This window comes from Monomorium pharaonis, chromosome 2, assembly GCF_013373865.1.
Source record: "Monomorium pharaonis isolate MP-MQ-018 chromosome 2, ASM1337386v2, whole genome shotgun sequence".
Classification (NCBI taxonomy): domain Eukaryota; kingdom Metazoa; phylum Arthropoda; class Insecta; order Hymenoptera; family Formicidae; genus Monomorium; species Monomorium pharaonis.
Window position 1 is genome coordinate 18,438,593 of NC_050468.1, and position 21,564 is coordinate 18,460,156.

The 21,564-nt window shown below is 34.7% G+C and overlaps 3 protein-coding genes and 1 long non-coding RNA gene across 4 annotated transcripts; 2 read left to right on the forward strand and 2 right to left on the reverse strand.

Annotated features, from left to right (window-relative positions):
- The first annotated feature begins 547 nt into the window (after positions 1 to 547).
- On the forward strand, positions 548 to 6,552 carry LOC105839145 (mucolipin-3). The gene is made up of 4 exons (XM_012685237.3): positions 548 to 899; positions 975 to 1,362; positions 3,356 to 3,641; positions 4,887 to 6,552. The coding sequence occupies exons 2-4, from the start codon at positions 1,154 to 1,156 to the stop codon at positions 6,345 to 6,347; spliced, it is 1,956 nt and encodes a 651-aa protein (XP_012540691.1). The 5' UTR covers positions 548 to 899; positions 975 to 1,153; the 3' UTR covers positions 6,348 to 6,552.
- A 457-nt stretch (positions 6,553 to 7,009) lies between these two features.
- Positions 7,010 to 15,895, forward strand: LOC105839147 (kelch-like protein 5). The gene is made up of 10 exons (XM_012685239.3): positions 7,010 to 9,420; positions 9,850 to 10,011; positions 10,174 to 10,487; positions 10,709 to 10,804; positions 10,878 to 11,067; positions 11,194 to 11,418; positions 11,674 to 11,836; positions 12,006 to 12,218; positions 12,298 to 12,469; positions 15,014 to 15,895. Exons 1-10 carry the CDS (start codon positions 9,198 to 9,200, stop codon positions 15,080 to 15,082), a joined length of 1,827 nt encoding a protein of 608 aa, XP_012540693.1. The 5' UTR covers positions 7,010 to 9,197; the 3' UTR covers positions 15,083 to 15,895.
- LOC114254981 lies at positions 11,453 to 12,189 on the reverse strand. The gene is made up of 2 exons (XR_003626303.2): positions 12,098 to 12,189; positions 11,453 to 11,820 (listed from the first exon to the last, which is right to left on the reverse strand). It is a non-coding gene; the product is annotated as an uncharacterized LOC114254981 (long non-coding RNA).
- Positions 15,773 to 19,670, reverse strand: LOC105839146 (protein phosphatase methylesterase 1). Its single transcript, XM_012685238.3, has 8 exons — positions 19,116 to 19,670; positions 18,824 to 19,016; positions 18,642 to 18,751; positions 17,455 to 17,688; positions 16,812 to 16,877; positions 16,385 to 16,716; positions 16,165 to 16,297; positions 15,773 to 15,970 (listed from the first exon to the last, which is right to left on the reverse strand). The coding sequence occupies exons 1-8, from the start codon at positions 19,190 to 19,192 to the stop codon at positions 15,952 to 15,954; spliced, it is 1,164 nt and encodes a 387-aa protein (XP_012540692.1). The 5' UTR covers positions 19,193 to 19,670; the 3' UTR covers positions 15,773 to 15,951.
- Between the last annotated feature and the right edge of the window lie 1,894 nt (positions 19,671 to 21,564).

Below are 21,564 nucleotides of genomic sequence, written 5' to 3' on the forward strand. Positions count from 1 at the left end.
CAAGTATGCTTTACAAGTATTTACACTTTATGGATATAGCAATCTGAAACAGAATTAAAGAGTCATAGACATAACACGGAAAAGACGCAGCAATAATATTGTACACATTATCTACAGACCTTCATGCTGTGCTGCGATTTTGAGCCCATCAACACATTCACGCACCATCATGCCGCGTCCGCTCCGTGAGTCATCGCGCGCTCTGCAGGCTCTGCCACGACCTACGTAACCTACATTCGGCCGAGTCCAGCACTGCTCGGCCCGAGCGTAGGTCATGTAGATCCATTGTTGTAGACAGGCCGCTTTTTTTGCATATGCGCGTCAAACATAACATTATTGAAGTACAAAAATCTGATTTAAATAGGTTTTTTAGGAACTCTATTTTGATTACATATTTAAACATTATATACAATTTTTGTAAAAAGTCAATAAGATTGTATAAAATCAAATAGACAATTATATTGTAAATTCTCGGGCATGCGCAAGCGATCCGTTTAACAACACTGTATAGGTTGTTGCCAAGCGCGCCGGACTCACGGATAGACGGAGCCGACGGAGCGTGATGTACGCGCAGTGTGCATGAGTGTCTCGTGCTCGGAATTGAAGTGTTGCGATTCGTGATATAACACTTGACGGGGTCGACGAGGATGTGACCGCTCTCAGGTTCCCATCTAGCCATACTCTTTTAGTGGCGCCATCTCGAGTTAATAGCGCACATCGTCTCTCAATTGAGCTCAGTGACTCAGTCGCCTCAGTCGCTTGATCAGACGAACAGACATTTAGTCACTTTAGTCCATTTAGTCTAGCTCAGTTGTTGCATCGAGTCGGATGTCGGATGGTGTACGATGGCTGATGATTTGATGTCACTACGTTTACTGCCAATTACGTGTTGCGCTCAGGTATATAATGTTTAATCTATCAACGCGATGACGTCAATGCCACGATCATTCATTCCGATGCATTATCCGACATAGATCCACGCATGTGAACAGCTGGATGTTCAACGTCAATTGAAGGGTGGTGCGACGATAACGACGACGACGACGACGACGACGACGACTCCGCAAGATAGATAGGACGCTCGCTCTGTTGACATTTCCACGTGTGCGCGCTCATCATTTGCTTTCCAATCATTGTGCGTGTTAGAGAAAAAATGGAGCGCAAGAGAATTCAGCAAGATGAAGACAATTCCTCAATAGGAAACAGATTGCCGAACCGCATTTGGAGCCACGGAGCCGATGAAGACAGTTCTTCGGTGGGGAACAAATTGCCGAACCGCACCTGGAGCCACGGAGCCAATGACAGCGAGGAGGAGGAAGTAGCTAGCGAGAATACATTGCTGAACGAAGTCAGCGAACAGAGGTTCGTACAACGCGAGTGCGCTTATCGAAATTCTTTGTCTAGTCAAAGATTGACTGTTATAATTGTATTATAAAAATTATCGACAAACACTAAAATTACATTGATAATTAGGTCGATGTGGCGTACAACAAACTTGATATCATTATTTCTTTGTTATATTTCAACCGAGTGAACTCTGCTCTGTTGTTATAATTATAATGTTGATAATGTTGTGTTGTTTGATTGTTTTTAACATGTAAGATCATTCTATAATAGCGCAAATGTAGTTGTAAGTGGTTGTAAAGTATTGTAAGGTGTAATACTTGCAATTTTTATATCAATTTTTATCAAAATAAAATAACTTTAATCTTGGTTTTCTTTATCTATAAAATCTGAAAATCACTTACAACTACATTTATGCTATTATAAAACGACTCATGTTTGATTGTTCCAAACGCACAAGCATTTCTTAGCGAGTAACTTGGAAAAGATTATAGCTAATTTTGCCTTGCACTGTCACAAAAACTGTGTTCAGAAGATACTTGACCAGAGAATATAAACACACTGCTTGTCCCACACATAATAATCGTCTGAATAATGAAAAATAAAGATAAATAAAGATTTAGAATTTCTATATTTTTTATCTGTGTACCACAAAATACTTAATAATATCTGTTTATTTTATTTCTAAAAATTGTATCATCTTTTACATGTGATTTCTTAATAATAATTGTATTGAAAAAATAAACATAAAACTTGGCAATAAATACAATATACATTTGACATCATACAGATCTTTATAGTCATTCTTATTACAGAATGTAAATATATCAAATATTTTATATTTAAATTGTTGAAATAATGCAGTTATAAAATTTGTTCTTCTATATTATTATGATTAAAAATACATTGTTTTGTAATTAGTAATGTTACTTTGTCAGCACTTTATTAATCCATTATTGTAAATAATTTTTATTAATCTGATTTGTATCGTTTTAATTTTGTATTTTTTTTACATTTTTATGTGCAAATATATCATTTACATTGAATGTGAAAGAAATAATGTTTATTAGTGCAAGTAAATTAATAATTATACTTAATTTTTTACGTAATTCCATAATTGTGCTCATGTGCATTAACATTCAATACAAATTATTATAATATTAATATAGGCAGTAATTCATTAATAATTACTATGCATGTAATTTCGTCAGCTTCTAATTTATTAGTCGATATATTCTCAAAGATAAGATAAGTACTATTAGGTATGCATTGCCTTAAAAGTGTAATTCGTCATCAATATACAAAAAGTCACTATCTGCAGTGACTTTGATATGTATTTTACCACATATATTTTACATTATGCCTACGTGAATGTAATCTCGGAGAGTTTAGTACGTTATCACATTTTTAATTTATCTATCATTCTTACCATTCTCGGAAATGTCATTATTATTTACTACATATTTGTAGCAAAAGTGCCTACACTTTTGCATATACAATCAATTGACTTTTCTGTAAATAGAAAAAATTATTTTCCTCCCTTATCAAATAAAAATTAGATGGATGGATAAAGAAAAAAAAAATCTGATAAGAGCAAATAAAAATTACACAATATCTAAATATAAATTAATATAAAAATATAATATTATGTTAAGAATAAACATAATTACAGAAAAAAATTGTTTTTGACAAAAATTATTAGAACTTATTAGAATTTATTTTAAAAAATTTTCCAATATTTATTATCTTTCAATAATTATTATAACAAAATTTTTCTCTCATAGTTTAATCAAATGTAATTATGCAGTTAAGACCGATTGTTCCAATTTATTGGGAAACTTTACCTAACACGTATCTGTCTTCATGTATTTAGAAAGAAAAATAAAGATAGACATATGTTTACTTAATAGGTAAGTTTACCAAAAAACATGGAACAATCGGTCTTTAAAAAGATGTTCGGTGGAAATACTATAAAACACAATAAACATAAAATGCATTTTATGCATTACAGACAACACCATTCTACTCCAATGGAATGTAAGGCTTGTCCAATAGCAACGTTTGCAGAAGAAAAAATGCGGCGCAAACTGCGATTTTTCTTCATGAATCCGATCGAAAAGTGGCAGGCAAAACGCCGTTTTCCTTACAAGTTTGTCGTCCAAGTCATCAAGATTATCCTTGTGACCGTGCAGCTCTGTTTATTTGCACACAACAATTACATGCACGTAAATTATACGTGGGACAACCGAATCACGTTTTCCCATCTCTTTTTAATGGGATGGGAATCTGCTCAAGAGGTATGCAATTTGATCATATCATAAATCTAAATAATATTTTCATTTTTTAATACTATCGAGCAGAAGATGAAAAATAGCACGAAAGACAGAGGAAAGTCGACTATACTGAGCCGGTGGCCTTAAATGAGCTCCTATTATTTTTCAAAAGCTAAATATTGCACTGTATGAATACTAATAAAAAGATTATTTGCTTAGATAATTAAAGAAATAAAAACCCATAATTTATATATTCATGGATTTTTTCTGTAAAAATCTTCTGTTAAAAATCTTCAAAAGTGAGAATAAAATTTTCACGATCTTCTCTTGCAAATTGCTTAATTTAAACAATAGTGAGTACATTATTGATAATATTATATCGTTTTACATGTTCGTAGCTTCTTAAAACTATTTTATTCATATTTTTTTCTTTCATATTTTCATAATATTTTTCTCATTTCGTATAAACCATATATTTGCAACTCTGTAAGCACCAAAGCGTGTTCTTTCTTAAGTTTCTTTAATATAGATATTTTATTTCAAATTTTAAAAAGGGTCTGTTTCTTAAATAAACTGTTTATTTTTAATTTCTAATTCCTAAATTGCTAAAGTTAAAATTGCTTTTTAAAATGATCAATTCTAGCATTAGTATTTTAACTTTGTTGTTTAATACATTATAAAATATATTTTATTATTTAGTTTTCAATATATTTCATAATTATATATATATTTTTTATATTTATATATATAACTCTTCCATTGCATGAATTCTGCCATTACTATCTAACTCACTCATGGAATCCAGTTTTTTGAGGGGGGGAAGGGTTATATCGTGAAAATATTAATTCCTACAAAATACGCAACATTATTATAAAAACAACTATATCATCTGATAGAAAACACTTTCTAGTTTGTATTTATTTGTTATTAAACTTTTAATTCTAGCTTTTATTTAAGAAATACTGTCCAAAAACAAAGCTCATTTATGGCGATTTTTCTCTTTCCTAGTATTTTAATTTTTATAATATTTATAATATTTTTATAATATTTTAATTTTTATAATATTTTTTATTACGACTTGAAAGAGAGTTTTAGGAGCAAGTTTAAGTCACTGTATTTTTACTTTATTTTGCTTTATATCTTAATTGTACCTAAGTAGATATGCTGCGATTATAACATAGAAATTTTTCCCTTTTTGGGTTGCTATTTTATACTATATTATAAATACTAAGCACGTGAATATAAACTTGACATTCGTAAATGTTTCAGGTACCTGCGTATCCACCTGCGACAGGACCATTAGCTATATACAAGCGAAGCGATTTTTATGACGCTATTGATTACGCTTTGCACGGTTATTACAACGTCGATGATGCTATCGGTTCGTACTCCTACATCGCTGAGGATAATTCAGTCGGACCTGTAATCTTATGTCTTTACCATTATAAGGAGGGCATTATATTTGGTTTCAATGAGAGTTACGTGTTTGACAGTGAGATTGTGGAAACGTGCATGAACATCAGTCTTGAAACCTTTAATACATTTAATTCATCGCACAGTCTTCTGCAGGACAGAAACATTAACGTTAATTTCTCCGCACTAGTACGCGCACATCTCAAATTCGCTCTGAAAACGGTGAATCTGAAAGCGGCCGGACCAATGACACCTCCTGATTGTTATCGTTTCAACGTCAAAATCATCTTTGATAACCGCGACTTCGACGGACAGATGCTGCTCTCATTAGACGCCGAAGCAAGAAAGTTGCAGTGCAAAGGTGATACCCGTTACATCACGGACAATCGCATCGAATCGGCGCTGAGGACTTTGCTGAATTTGTTCGTCATACTGATCTGCACGATTTCCTTGCTGTTATGCTCGCGAGCGATATACAGAGCACAGTTGCTCAAGTTCGAGACTATTAACTTCTTCAAGAAAACATACGGCACAACGCTAAGCTTCGAAGGTCGACTGGAATTCTTGAATTTGTGGTACATCATGATCATCATCAACGATCTGCTTATTATCATTGGTACCGTCATGAAGGAGCAAATCGAACGGAAACACTCAGAGAGTGATCATTGGAATATTTGCAGCATATTTCTCGGAACCGGGAATCTGCTCGTATGGTTCGGCGTGTTGCGCTACCTTGGCTTCTTCAAAACGTACAACGTTGTTATTCTAACTCTAAAGAAGGCGACACCAAAGGTAGCGAGATTCTTAATATGCGCGGTGCTTATTTACGCCGGTTTTACATTCTGCGGTTGGCTGGTGCTCGGTCCATACAATATGAAGTTTCGTTCCCTCGCGACCACTTCTGAGTGTCTATTTGCGTTAATCAACGGCGATGACATGTTCGCCACATTTTCCATCACGTCTTCCAAATCGGCTGTGTTATGGTGGTACTCTAGAATATATTTATATTCATTTATTTCGTTGTACATTTATGTTGTCTTAAGCTTGTTCATTTCTGTGATAATGGACGCGTATGACACAATTAAAGTCTATTATCGTGAAGGTTTCCCAAAAAACGACTTACAGACGTTTATAGCTCCATGCACGGACGAAGCGTCAAGCGGCATTTTTAGGGACGATTCTGAAAGAAGTAATCTGTCGGAGTTGCTCGATCGGTTCTGCTGTTGTCGAAAAAGGCCCTTTTACGGGTCTTTCTCGGAATCAACGGATGCCTCAACTAAATCCGATCAAGCGTGCGGCGGAGCCATCTGCGTCTAGTGCATTAACGAAGAACACCTGGAGGTGTTATGGTGCGACTAAGGATACGCGGCACAACATTAAGATGCATCAACATCCTTAATTTAATTATCTTAGTTCGCAATTTTTTTGCCTAGATATTTGAATTTAAATTAATTAAACACAATGTGATTTCTCATATTCGGCTTTTTTATATAAGTGCAGAAATTATCTTTTGCGAGAAAAATTATAATTATTTATTATTAATTATATTAGAAAAAAATATAATAAACTTTAAAAATGTTCGTTAAATTGAGAAGCTTCTACAGAATAAAAATGAGTAGCTTCTTTATATACAGGGTGTCCCAAAACATGTGGGTCAAGGCGTAAAAAGGTAGAAGAGATCGAGATGAACATAAAAGTCCAATATTGTCTTGAGTTAAGTCCACCAATAATCGAAATATTAACGTATGGAATCTGCAAATAATCTAATTAATTTCTATCGTAATTGTGAACAGTAAATTAATGAAAGCTTATCATACATTCACGATAGATTTTTTTCTTCCGTGTTATGGCTCGGGCGGATCGAGCTCTTCCGTCGGCGCGCTCTTATTCGCATAATTTGAAAAATTAATACTTCGATTATTGGTGGACCTAACCCAAGACAAAGAATTGAACTTTTATGTTCATCTCGATCCCTTCCACCTTTTTACGAGCGTTGACCCACATGTTTTGGGACACCCTGTATAATTCATATACTTTTGATTTTTCTTAAATGTTAGAATTAAATATAGATTTTCAAGTAATATTCAACAAAAAAACATTTTCCTAATTAAACATTGTTGCAACGAGATGGAAAAGAGAGAGATAGAAAGAGAAAGAAGGAAGTATTTTCATGAACATTTATAAATGTTAGTAGCAAATTTATTCGACAATCGCAACACGTTTATGCAATGCGAGACATTTCTGTTACTGCCATTTTTGTTTAATTTATATAAGATTTTACAAAAGCATTTATTCATACAATTGTATTAAATTCTTTTATTTTAATTTTTAATGGATATAAAATGAGTGGTTGCTACAAAAAAGCAGCTATTAGATAATTTTTTACTGAATGCCTCCTAATAATCCATTAACTTCCACCATGTTGGCTAAGCTGCTTTTTCCCAGCATGTTAAAATGCATAAAGTAGATGTCGCAAAGTATAGATAAACGCAACAAATAAAAGAGCACTCAGTGAAATCTTCGAACTATTAGTAAAGGAATGCTGAAAATTTATGTACAGTTCATTATATTTCATTGTAAAAATTCTTGTATATTTGCATGTATAGTATAATATTTATTATTGTACTTCGTAACCGTAAATATATCTTGCAGTTTTAGAATTCATGTAGATTTTATGTAACATACAATTGCATTTGCAATAGATATACTAACAAATAATATTCTAAAAGAAAGAGTAATTAGAAATTGCATAAATGCAAAAGTTGCAGCTAATTGTTGCATAAACCAGTTCAGTGTTATATACCAAAGTTATAAAAGAAATATGTAATATATAATTAAAAAATTATCCACACATTTATTAAATTGTATATACACATACACACACGCATACATGTACATCAAGCTTAAATTTCAATAAAATAGATCTTACAGTAATATTAATTAATATGAATTATTTCATTAATAAATTACATGATTATGATCATCATAGTTGTGATGCATGTGTGTATTGTATTAAAAATTAACTTTATTAAATGTAGAATAAACTCGCACAAAAGCAACATTTATCCATAGAAATATATCTATATTTACATTGAAGTACAATAAATTCGATTTTTTTCTAATATCTATTGTAAATATGTTTATTCTTTTATATATATTTTATTTATACGTTTCAGATATAATTAGAATAAAACTTTTTTTCATTTGAGTCAAAATACTGTCATTGGATTATATAAGTCAAATTATACATATAAGTAACAACTATTTTATAATTGTCTTAATATAAATATTACATGGTAAGTCAATGCCACACATGTATTATCAACCTTGATTAGCATGAGTCACGGTCTTTTTTTTTTTCACTACGAAATTGCATTGTAAAAAAAGGAATTAACCATAAATGATCGTTCAAGGTTTCCAATACAGCAAGAGAGAAAAAAAGGATAACTTAAACCAGTCGACATAGTATTAAAATTTATGTTTATTTTAATTTTCTCTCTTGTCTCAAAATTAATAAATCTAATTTCAAGTCCGAAGGAAATATTTGCATAGCATCTGTATTTAATGGATAAACGACTCCCAATACACGCTTCCCTCCAATGCAAATTATCCATGTTATGGATACTTAACATACAATCATATATGATGTATATATACGCGCACGCGGGTGTGTGTGTGTGTGTGGAGGGAGGGGGGAGGTAGGTATGTAAAGAGAAACGAGTATGGGGTGAAGAGTAGGAAAGAGAGGACTCTAATGGACTCTAAATCGAAGTGGATCTGCGGTACCTCCGCAGCAGCTCCGTGCGCTTTCGCTACCACCACACTACGCTGACGAGCCGCTGTGTATATGCCTAGCTCTTTGTTTATCCTTCGTATGACGTATGAACGTCGCGCCAGCGAACAACGAGTAGAAGGGCTGATGCAGCGATGCACTATGCAGCCGACCAAACGGCTAGCAATACAAGAACGGCAGCAGTCAGTGCTGAGTGCGCTGACCCGCGGGACGGTCTTGACGATGGTCGTTGACCGCGGTTGAACGCGATTCATTGTTTACATCGGCGCATTCTAAGGAACGACGGCATCGTCTCCTCGCACTGTGTCCTGGCCGTTGGCGAGTCGTCGTCACTGTTACTCTAGCTGTGATTAAGGACGCGAGCGCAGGCAAACATGTCGAAAATAGCGGGAAGCTCTCCCGCGAGAGCCGCAAACAAAGGTGAGCAGCAACAACAGCAGGAATTCCTAGTGGGTCTGGATAAAGACGCCAGCGAACACAGCATCTCGAGCATGATGTCGTGCGTGTCCATCTCGCCGAAGCACGCAGAGAGTAGCCTTCGCGTTATGGAGAGCTATCTGCACAAGCAACAGCTGACAGACGTCACGCTGATCGCGGGTGAGTGTACCGAACGCTTTGTTTCGATAACAACGCACCTGACGGTGTGTCAATTGTCATTTGAAGTTGATGATTCAGATAATGATTAATTAAATCACGTTTCAATTAATTAATTAATAAGAATTTTTATTTTATGAGAATTATAAAAATATTTGGATATAAAATAATATTATTCTCATATGTATATTTTTTATTTTATATATTTTTATGTATAAAATTGAGGATCCATAGAGAAATTTTTTTATTATTATGATAAATAATTTGCTGTTGTCATTCAAAATTTCTTAAACCAATAAAAATTAGAATGATAAGAAGAATATATTCTTCAATATTTCAATATGTTGAAAATATTTTTTGCATTCATAATCAATATAACTTAAGATTTTTTATTCTTTATATTTTTTTCTCTAATTTGTACTTTTCCCATAGGAAATAAACGCGTTCCAGCTCACCGATTAGTACTCAGTGCTGGTTCTGAATATTTTGCTGCCATGTTCACAAGTTCTCTGCGAGAATCAGCACAAAATGAAATAGAATTAATGGATGTTGATGGGGATGCATTATGGGCTTTGGTTCTTTATTGTTACACAGGTAACAATAGTAATTTAGTTAGAAAACTGATTCAAAAGATTCTAAAAAAATTTTACTTTAGATTTCAAGAATATTAATGTTATAATAATTGAAAAATGTATTTGCAAATAATTTCTTAAACTGTTCTCATTAATTCTTAACAATTTTTTGTATTTTTGCAAGGTTGTATAGAATTACAGGAAGATAGTGTAGAGACTCTACTTGCAACAGCGTGTCTATTACAATTAAATCCAGTGATTAAAGCATGCTGCCAGTTTCTTGTCAAACAACTCCATCCAAGCAACTGCCTGGGCATACGGACCTTCGCTGATACACAAGGCTGCTCGGAATTATTTGAACACGCACATGCATATACCACTAAACATTTCATGGAAGTTACGAAAAATCAAGAGTTTTTACTGTTGTCTGCTAACGAGGTTGCGAAATTATTTGAATCCGAGGATCTTAATGTCCCTTCAGAGGAAACTATCTTTCATGTAAGATTCAGCTAATAGTTATAATTTTTTTTTATTTACACAAATGCAAAACAATTTATTGAGCGAATAAACTTTATATGAAATATTAAGAGAAAGTTATGATTATAATTTTTTTTACTATTCATGGATATTTTTAATATCTCATAAGCAAATGTTTCTTACATACAATTAAAATATCTAAGCTGAGTATAGAAAGTTATTAGTATTATTACTCGTTTCAGGCTTTAGTGACTTGGCTAGAACATGATCCAGAAAACAGAAGTAAAGATGCTAGTAGATTATTAGGTTTAGTCAAATTACCATTGCTATCACCCGCGGTAAGTATATCAATAACTTTATTTTTTCACTTTGCAAAACTTTTGTATTAAATCAACTAATAAATCAAAACAGTTTATAGCTGACAATATTGAGAGTAATGAAATATTCAAAGACCAAAGAATGGCACAAGAATTAGTAATGGAAGCATTGAAGTATCATTTGCTTCCTGAGCGAAGACCCTTGCTTCAAACGGGCAGAACAAAACCTAGAAAAGCCACTGTGGGAACTCTTTTAGTTGTTGGAGGAATGGACGCCAATAAAGGTAATTTAACCAATATGCAGAATAAATTACTTAATATCGATCACGATGTAAAGAAGATATATCATATTAATAGTGTCACTATTTTAGTTTTTCCAAGCGAAATAATTTGCGTAACATAATTTCCAGGTGCGACGTCTATAGATGCATTTTCATTACGCGATAACGCCTGGAAACCTTTAGCTGCTATGAGCAGCAGAAGATTACAATTTGGCGCAGTAGTAGTTGATAAGAAATTAATTGTTGCGGGCGGTAGGGACGGTTTAAAAACACTTAACACGGTGGAATGCTTCGATTTTTCCACCCTTACTTGGAGCACTTTACCACCTATGAACGTGCACCGTCACGGATTAGGTACGTGCCGATGCAAAAATGTTTGCAAAGTTTATTTCATTTCATTTCATTTAGAAGCGATTGCTGCAATTTATTGGAAAGCTTTAACCGACAGATACCTATTATCTGTATTTATTTATTAAAAAAGATAGATAGACACATGTTTATTCGAAATAAATAAGTTTTCCAAGAAATTAAAACAATCGACTTTTATTTATAATAAAAATTGGTAAATACTATAAAAATCTTTGGTAAATATTTTATAATTTTCTTTAGGAGTAGCAGTCCTAGGTGGACCTTTATATGCCGTTGGTGGTCACGATGGTTGGAGTTTTCTCGATGCAGTAGAGAGGTGGGATCCGGCAACGCGCCAGTGGAGTTCAATATGCCCTATGTCCATACAAAGATCTACAGTTGGTGTGGCTGTGTTAAATGATAAGTGAGTTTTTACAGATTTATCAAATTTACATATATCTATTTTCATCTATCATTCATTTTGTTATTAATAAATGTTTTTGTATGAATATAACAATTGTAAATCTCATTTATATTGAGTTAAATATTGAGTTTTTAAAATAATTTTGATATAATATTTTATGCTATTTTAGATTGTATGCTGTAGGAGGAAGAGATATCAGTTCCTGTTTAAATACTGTAGAATGTTACGACCCGCATACAAACAAGTGGACACCGTGTGCACCTATGTCGAAGAGACGAGGCGGTGTAGGCGTCGGAGTGGTAAATGGTTGTCTTTATGCACTCGGAGGTCACGATGCTCCAGCTAGTAATCCCAATGCTAGCAGATTCGACTGCGTAGAAAGGTGAAGCAGCTATTACATATTGCGTGTCAAAATTTCCAAGTTACTGTTTATATGTAATACAATGTATATAACGATATAGGTATGATCCTAAAACCGATACATGGACTATGGTTGCGCCAATGAGTGTTCCCCGAGATGCGGTCGGTGTTTGTGTGTTAGGTGATCGGCTTATGGCCGTAGGAGGATACGACGGTCAACAATATCTCACATTAGTAGAAGCCTATGATCCACACCTCAACGAATGGGAACCTGTGAGTATATAAACTAGTCCTGTAACTTAATACAGAGAGGAACCTGAGAGCAGTCATCGCGTCGTTTTAGGTGTTTTCATTTATCAATACCTCTATGTGCACAAAATGTGCACATTGAACTACGTAGTCAAATATCTATGAATCCCGTAGGTAATGTGCATGACTTTTTGGGTCTCTTCTATACTATGTCCACGTTTATTTGGTTCTGTTTCATGCTATATATACCCGTAAATTTTACAATTATATGCATTCATATTTTAAATCTGTTTTATGCAAATATGCATAATCGTTCTATTAAATGTGCAATACCACATATACATGATATAAATTCAAATAATTGATTTGATAAAAATTCACTCACCGATTGCTGCCGCTGCTCCTGCTGCTGATGCTGCTGCTACTGCTACTGCTACTGCTACTGCTACTGCTACTACTACTGCTACTGCTACTGCTACTACTACTGCTACTGCTACTGCTACTGCTACTCTGCTACTGCTACTGCTACTGCTACTGCTACTGCTACTGCTACTGCTACTGCTACTGCTACGTTCCTTTTCCAGTTTTACTGACATTCCTTTGCCGCTTTCTGCTGACATCATCCTACTATTCTTGAACCACACATTAATAACGATCGCCCGATCTTTATTCGGCACTCCCGATATTACGGATAATATATCACACACGAGTAAAACGTAAACCGCGCGCGAGAATTTCACTTGGCGCGACCGTTACATTTGAAAAAATACGTGAAAAGGACGGTTCGTCTGATTGGCGGCGAAAATCAACATGGCACGAAAGTGGCGTGACGTCACGTAACTTCATGGAAACGCAGGCCAAGGAAAGCGGTGAAAAAACCGTTTGAATGAAAATTACGCGCCGAGATACAACGAACGGAGGCAAATTCGTTTCGAGAATTTCGTATGCTCTTCACTTAATTGGCACTCGCGATATTCTACCGAATGTATCCCCGAGCAAACACTTCACTCGAAACCGAAGACAAACGCACGATGCCGCGCTTTACACATGAATACGACCTCTGCTACGTACAATCTCACATGGCTCGCGTATCGTTTGCTAACACGACGGCACTCTCAACACAACACCGTACCTGCGCACAATGAATTCTGAACGCGAGACACGCACGGAGTCGACAGAGCGTCTGATGCGTCTGACCGGCGACGCTGGAGCGCGGAGTAACGGAGCAACATGGCGGCAGCGGCGCGGCGAGTCAACCGCCTAGCAACGCCGAGTGGCGCCGACTAGCGCCGAGTACTGCCGAGTCTACCTGCCAGCAGTCACGTACGACACTCCAGCGTCGGTCGGACGTTCTGTCGACTCCGTGCGTGTCTCGCGTTCAGAATTCATTGTGCGCAGGTACGATGTTGTGTTGAGAGTGCCGTCGTGCTAACAAACGATACGCGAACCATGTGAGATCGTACGTAGCAGAGAGCAGAGATCGTATTCGTGTGTAAAGCGCGGCATCGTTTGCCTTCGGTTTCGAATGAAGTGTTCGCGTGCGCATTCGAGCAAAATGTAAAGACGATACGTTCGGTAGAATATCGCGAGTGCCAATTAAGTGAAGTGCTACTAGTTGTCGTGCGAGCATACGAAATAGAAAATTCTGGAAACGAATTTGTCTCCGTTCGTTGTATCTCGGTGCGTAATTTTCATTCAACCGCTTTCCTCGGTCTGCGTTTCCACGAAGTTACGTGACGTCACGCCACTTTCGTGCCGTGTTGATTTTCGTTCCGAGCAAAGTTTTCATGTGCGCGTATTCGCTCGAGGATACGCAATCCGTTCGGTAGAATGTCGATCGTGCCAATAATGAAACTTTATTATTCGGGTTTCGTTTCGTGACGTCACGCATCATACCACTTTTCTGCTATATTTTCTTTTTTGATTCGCCGCCAATCAAACGAGCCGTACTTTTCACGTATTTTTTCAAATGTAACGGTCGCGCCAAGTGAAATTCTCGCGCGCGGTTTACGTTTTACTAGTGTGACATATTATCCGTAATATCGGGAGTGCCGAATAAAGTATCGGGCGATTGTTATTAACGTGCGGTTCGAGAATAGCAGGATGTCAGGAGAAAGCGGCATCCATGCATGGACTCGGTATTCCGGAAAAGGAATGTAGCAGGAGCAGCGACAGCAATCGGTGAGTGAATTTTTATCAAATCAATTAATTGAATTATCATGTATATCATGTATATGTGGTATTGCACATTTATAGAACATGATTATGCACATTTGCATAAAACAGATTTAAAATATGAATGCATATAATTGTAAAATTTACGGGTATATATAGCATGAAATAGAACAACCAAATAAACGTGGACATAGCATAGAAGAGACCCAAAAAGTCATGCACATTACCTACGGGATTGATTGATATTTGACTACGTAGTTCAATGTGCACATAGAGACGCTGATGGATGAAAACACCTTAAAACGACGCAATGACCGTTCTTAGGTTCCTCTGTTTAATACCAAATAATTTTAAATGTATCTTGTAAATTTAAACGTGTATTTATATTTGAAGGTTGCTCCTCTTAAGGCTGGCCGTGCAGGTCCTTGCGTTGTGGTAAAAAATTTAATAAATAACATGTAAATTATTTTTACTAAAAGAACAATAATTGGACTTGCGATTGTGCAACTTATATTTATAATCATATATAAGTTAAGTTTCAGAAATATAACAGAATCTGCTCTCTTGTGATATTGCATGCATGTTAAATTAATCATACTGTTATTTTTCTGAAACTGTTTTAGATAAAAAAATTTTAGATAATTTTATATTTAAATAAGTATTATATTTCTTTTTAGCATAAGGAATTTTTATAGGATTTTTACAAGTTTTCGTACTGTATTGATAAATTCCAGTCATTGTAACCACCAAATATTATATTTAGCACTTATTTGTACATAATACTTCAACTATAAATTTTTAGTGTCAAAAATAATTTTACTGTTGACAATATGTAATAATTCGTATCTACTTGTATTAACTTATAATATATAAAAACAAATTTTCAATATATATAAACATGTTTTTTCTCATAAAAATAACATTATTTTTCATAAATATCTAACTTTTTGTGTAATAAATCATTAATAAATTGTGAATCAATTTTTGCTAGGAATAAGTGCTTTAAACCAAATGTACTGTAGACTGGATAAAATAAATGTTATAAACATATATATTTCAAGTAATTATGATGTCTATGTGTATCAAATTATATTGACAACTTTGTAAAAATCAACGTTTTTAATAAACTTAAACTTCAATAAGAAAAAAGAATTAACATACATAAAAAACATTTATTTTTCTCATCAAGATAAATATTTTATTTATACATGTATATGTTTCCATATTTGGTGGTTATAATCTCTTGAAATAAATAAAGTTAATATATTAACTAAATTAAAAGAATATTCTTCACATTATCCCATTTACATTACAACTGTTTAATTCTTTTCTTAACAAGCTGGAAAAGTTCTGAAACAATCATAACAAATTATATATATATATATATATATATATATATATACATATATATATTTCATCAAATTAAAAAAAATCGTAGAAGGTATCAAAAATATAAATAGACGCTATGCGTCTTATCTCAAAAAAATCTTACAATATTGATAAAATTGTGAATATCGAAGATGGAAAAATACACTTAAGCTTACCGCGGAAAATCCGATGCTGGCTCTGCAAACTTGTGCCTGACCATAAATGTAGCAATAGCTTCCGCTACTTTATCCGGAACATCTTCGTGAACAGCATGCCCACAAGCGGGCAATACTTGCATTTGGAATTTACCTATTTGAATAGAGATACAAGTATATATTTTATTTTTAAAATATTGCATAAATTATGCAGCGCATTGCCAGTACTAAAATTACATACCTTGCATTTGTCCTACAGTGAGTTCGCGATCTAATCTATCAACTCCTGCTAACAACAACATTTTTGGTACAGGGACATTTAAAAATGCTGTCGATAATCCCTTAAACCAGCCAAACCAATGCTGTTCCGTTTTCGACAGATCTATTCTCCAGACATACTTTCTGTTAATAGTAGTAGCAGAAGACGCAGATGGTGGCGGTGGCATACTGGATGACTCTTCCTCTTGGATGATATCATCTCGCGATACAATTGGTTCTGGGTTAGATTCACACGTGTTGTATTGGCTTGACAATGAGTCAATATCATGAGTTGCTAATTTGCTAGTTTCAATGCTGAAATGGCACGTGTGTTGCATGATTCGATTTATTTTAATATCAATATAGAAAAGATGTAATAAAAATCTAAATATCCATAAGAACTCACTAACTTCTTTATCTGTCCAGGAACCGAGACCTTTGCCGATTGTATATTTCGAATTTGCCCGCTACGAACGCTGAAAAAATCAATTAAGAATTAATTCTATCTTCACAATTTTATTTTATACATGTATAAAAATATGTTAAGCATTTGAATAACTAAATTATAATTAGTTTCAAGCAATAAATTAACTGTAATTAATATAATAGTATATTTAAGGTGTTTTCCAGAAAAATAAAATCGAGAAAAAGCCGAAGTTTTCATTTTCTTTCGAAAAAATACGAAAGAAAACTGAAAGCAAAGTACTGATGTATTCTTAATTTTCTAAAAAAATAAAAATGTGAAAAAATAGATCTTTCTTTTTTCCACAAAAATATAACAAAAATAGGAAAAAATGTCACAACTGTGACAATAGTAGCGAACTTTATTAATTAATTAATTACTTATTAGATTTTATATGTAAAAGAAATTTAAAATTGACAAATTGAAAAGAAAGGACAATAAAAGTGATATCTTTAAAATAAAAAAAACTTGAAAAATACAAAGAAAAAACCAAATTTTTCTCGAAATTTTTCCAAATTAAGAACACCAATCATACTTAATCATATGATGACTAATATATCAAAAGCTTTCCTATATTAAAAAATACTAACCACCACTCTATAGCCTGAGATATAGTGCTAAAACTAGACGGTCGGGATCTTAAAAAACTCTGCATAGAGGCTAATGCATCCATTGCCGTGCCTTCTACGACGTCTATAACTCCTAATCCATATAAATTTGGAATTAGTGGAGCTGCTTTCACAGCTACTGCTCCACCCATGCTATGACCAAAAAGAATTATTGGAGTATCGTGCGCAATTGCATCTATAACAGCTGCAACATCCCTAAATGACAAAAAAAAATTGTGTAAAACAAGTTATAAGTTATTGGATGTGACAAATATGTCTCGGTAAGATTTTATGTAACAGCTTCATACATCAAGTAGTAATGTACTTAAAAACTGAGAAAACAAAATTTTTACTTCTTTTATGTTTGCAAATAGTTTTTAATAAACTTATCACATATTTATCACACTAAAGGCTGTATCAGATTACACACTGAAGATTGTGAATTGTTAATTGGGAAAATAAGAGAATTCAATTATCAATCGGAACAAAACAGACTAACATTATCTAAATGGTCAAACTTTAATCTCCAATTCGCAATCTTTAATCTCTATTGTATAATCTGATATAGATTTTATATTACAGCTTAAAGAAATCCTGAAACAAATTACCAACATATTTTTACTTAAAAAAGAACTTTAAATTGACTTTACAGAATTCCAAATTCTTTTATACATTTAAAACATAAAAATGAAGAGGACAAAGAGCGATTTCATATTAATAATAAAAAATTTTATTTACAACAAAAATGTTTAATTACAAAAATTTTTTGTAATTAATATGAAATCGCCATTTGATCCCTCACTTTGTGTAAAAGAATTTGGAATTCTGTAATAAAACCAATTATTGAAATTGAAAAGCCAATTTAAAGATATTTTCTAATAAAAAATGTCAGTAATTTACTCCAGAATTCCTTTAACCTTGTGTTAAGCGCAATATCTGTTGGATACATATTCAGACTATAATGCGTCGCCGTTTTTACACAACAAATACAAATGTAAGTAATTTTTTTATTGTTTTATAAAGTTTAATGTAAAATTTATCAAATATAAATTTTAAAAAATTGTTTTAAAAAGTACAGAAATATTTCGCCTAACGCAGGGTTAAGATAAAAATACATAACATCTAAAATCACATATATAATCAAAATTAATAAAATACATTTTACTCACGATGCTAAAGTTTCCGCGGATAAGTCTTCATCCTCTGTGGTGTGAGTATCCCCATGACCTCTAAGATCAATAGCCATGACTCTACACAATATCATTGCCATAATCGATTTCTAAAATTCATAACGCATGTGTTATGCAGCTTCTTTAATATGCTGTTATTAGCAATTGCAAACAATACCTACTGTAAGTTCTGCCCATGTTAGACCACTGTAACCACCACCATGCAGTAAAACTAATAACGGTCCCTCGGTGCCCTTGATATAAACGTGAAAAGTATTCTGTCCAACCACCACATCCTTGGAATGATCAAAGTATGGATTCCACCGCACCGGTTCATAGTCTCTCTTCCGTTGGGTTCCCCTCGATTTCCCAAGTCTTAAAAAAAAAAAATTTTTTATAAGATTTTGCAGCAACTCTCCTCAACTTATTAATGGCATTGTTATATTAGAAATTCCACTTTTGTGTTCCACAAACCTGGCGTTCAAAGCCGAAAAATTGACAGCCGACGGTGGTAGTCTGGATTTCAAAATTGACTTTTGAAGAGCAGACATGTTAACGTATCGCAGACACCGTCGGTGACACTGTCGCGTCAGGAACGCTCGCACTCGTGCTTTCAATTGCAGTCATATATGCAAAAAAGGAATACTTCGAGATGCAGCGATTAGGCGTATGTATATATGTAGAAGGCGATGAAGAAAAATACAAGGAGAGGCGTGAGTACAATTCGTTAACGGACCTGCCGGTGAAAGGAACGTCGAGCCGTCGAGGACGCGAGACTCACACCATCGCACTTACACCGACACGCGAACGAAGCAGAAATGGCGGAAACGTTTTTTTTTTTTTTCTATTCTTTTGTTCCTCTTTTTATATTTTATTTCAACCTAATTGCACTCGATTTCTGCGGCTTCTAGTTTTTTTTAGAGCAACACGTATGTACCACTGAGTTTTCTTAAATTAATAATCTATGAACATTAATATACATATACATATACGCGAGTGAAAAAATGGCCTAGTTTACACCGAACACTTGGTACGCGTAGAGATACTATAACAGAGATTCGCCAATGCGTTAACGATTTCTGATTGGCTCCCGTCGCTTGGGGTATAACCGGAAGTATGAGAGAGAAAGATAGATATAACTGACAGAGAAAGCCTAGCCGATCTAACCTGTCACCTGTCACCTGTCAAAAGAAAACAGAGTAAACCGCCATCGAAAACGTCATATCCGATATCCGGTTTTACCCCAAGACGGCACATTGGCGAATCTCTGTTATAGTATCTCTAGGTACGCGTATCAAATAGTAAATAACTAGTGAATGTGTTTAATCATTGGCTGATCAGCTTAAATTCACTACTTGATACGCGTACCTAGAGATACTATGGCCTAGTTTACATCGTGCATTTGATACGCGTATCAAATAGTAAATAACTAGTGAATGTGTTTAATCATTGGCTGATCAGCTTAAATTCACTACTTGATACGCGTATCAAATGCACGATGTAAACTAGGCCTATAACAGAGATTCGCCAATGTGCCGTCTTGGGGTAAAACCGGATATCGGATATGACGTTTTCGATGGCGGTTTACTCTGTTTTCTTTTGACAGGTGACAGGTGACAGGTTAGATCGGCTAGGCTTTCTCTGTCAGTTATATCTATCTTTCTCTCTCATACTTCCGGTTATACCCCAAGCGACGGGAGTCAATCAGAAATCGTTAACGCATTGGCGAATCTCTGTTATAGTATCTCTAGCTCCGACATGCTCCTACTCACTCTAAGAGCCACCGCACAAGCTTTTTCGTAACACGTTACGTACTTAAAATTAAACTTACATCAACGCACAAAGAAACTTTTAACGTAAGTTCTTAAGTTCTTACGTTAAGGATTTCTTTATGCGTTGATTTAAGTTAAATTTTAAGTACAACTTAGGTTCGTATGGAGTACTTAACATAACGTAACGCGTTATGGAAGAGTTTGTGCGGTGGCCCTAACGCATTCTAATAGGTTGGCATCATCGGAATCAACGTATTGTGGAGTGCGTTGGGGTGAACAGGAGCATGTTGGGGCATGTGACGCGAACAGACCCATCGAATCAGAAGAGACGCGGTCTCTCTGTCTGTTTAGTGAGCCTCTGAGAGAGAGAGAGCGATAAGCCCGGATCTACACAATAGATGTAGTAAGCCTTATGCCATAAGAAACTGACCAATTATAATTGAATGTGAGAAGAATAAACAAATATAATTGGTTAATTCCTTAGGTCTTAAGGCTTACTACACCTATTGTAGATCAGGGGGTCTATTACGGTTCTTAGGTGAGTTCACTTACTTTTCACATTTCCAGCACTCTCTCTACTGATTGGTGTATACTTTTAGAACTAACAATATACACCAATCACTGTAACTCACTTTTCACATTTTCACAGTGAGTGATCTCACCTAAGAACTGTAATAGACCCCCTGGCCTAAAGGGCCATCTACAATGGAAAGTCGTAGGCCGTAGCAGTAGTCGTAGAAAAGGGAGCGCCCCGATTGACCACGTCCCAATTGACCACCGCTTTTCTAATTGGCGGTTCAACGGAAAAACTCTAAGCATTCATTGCTGTAAATGGTTGTGGCCAATTGCAACGTGGTCAATCGGGGCGCTCCCCGTAGAAAATGTCTCCACTTCGTATTGCTTTAAGCCTCGTCTACAATGAGTCGTTAGTCGTTGGTCATAAGAAGTTTAACCAATCATGTTCGCTTATTCTTCTCTAAGTTTAACTGTGATTGGCTAGATTTCTTACGACCAATGACTATCGACTCATTGTAGACGAGGCATTACTGTTTACATAGAACACTAGAAAAGTAGGTATTCTCACGTCCGCTATTTTTCTTCAAACTAGCAAGTAACTAGCATAATGTTTTACATATATAATACCTCGCAAT

Coding starts and splice junctions, on each gene's coding strand:
- LOC105839145 (XM_012685237.3), top strand. CDS start 1,154: ATGGAGCGCAAGAGAATTCAGCAAGATGAAGACAATTCCTCAATAGGA. Junction 1,363..3,355: donor AACGAAGTCAGCGAACAGAG/GTTCGTACAACG, acceptor TATGCATTACAG/ACAACACCATTCTACTCCAA. Junction 3,642..4,886: donor GATGGGAATCTGCTCAAGAG/GTATGCAATTTG, acceptor TAAATGTTTCAG/GTACCTGCGTATCCACCTGC.
- LOC105839147 (XM_012685239.3), top strand. CDS start 9,198: ATGTCGAAAATAGCGGGAAGCTCTCCCGCGAGAGCCGCAAACAAAGGT. Junction 11,419..11,673: donor CGTGCACCGTCACGGATTAG/GTACGTGCCGAT, acceptor AATTTTCTTTAG/GAGTAGCAGTCCTAGGTGGA. Junction 12,219..12,297: donor AGATTCGACTGCGTAGAAAG/GTGAAGCAGCTA, acceptor ATAACGATATAG/GTATGATCCTAAAACCGATA.
- LOC105839146 (XM_012685238.3), bottom strand. CDS start 19,192: ATGTCTGCTCTTCAAAAGTCAATTTTGAAATCCAGACTACCACCGTCG. Junction 17,689..18,641: donor TCCGCGGAAACTTTAGCATC/GTGAGTAAAATG, acceptor TTTGTCATTTAG/GGATGTTGCAGCTGTTATAG. Junction 16,717..16,811: donor GTTCCTGGACAGATAAAGAA/GTTAGTGAGTTC, acceptor GTGCCATTTCAG/CATTGAAACTAGCAAATTAG.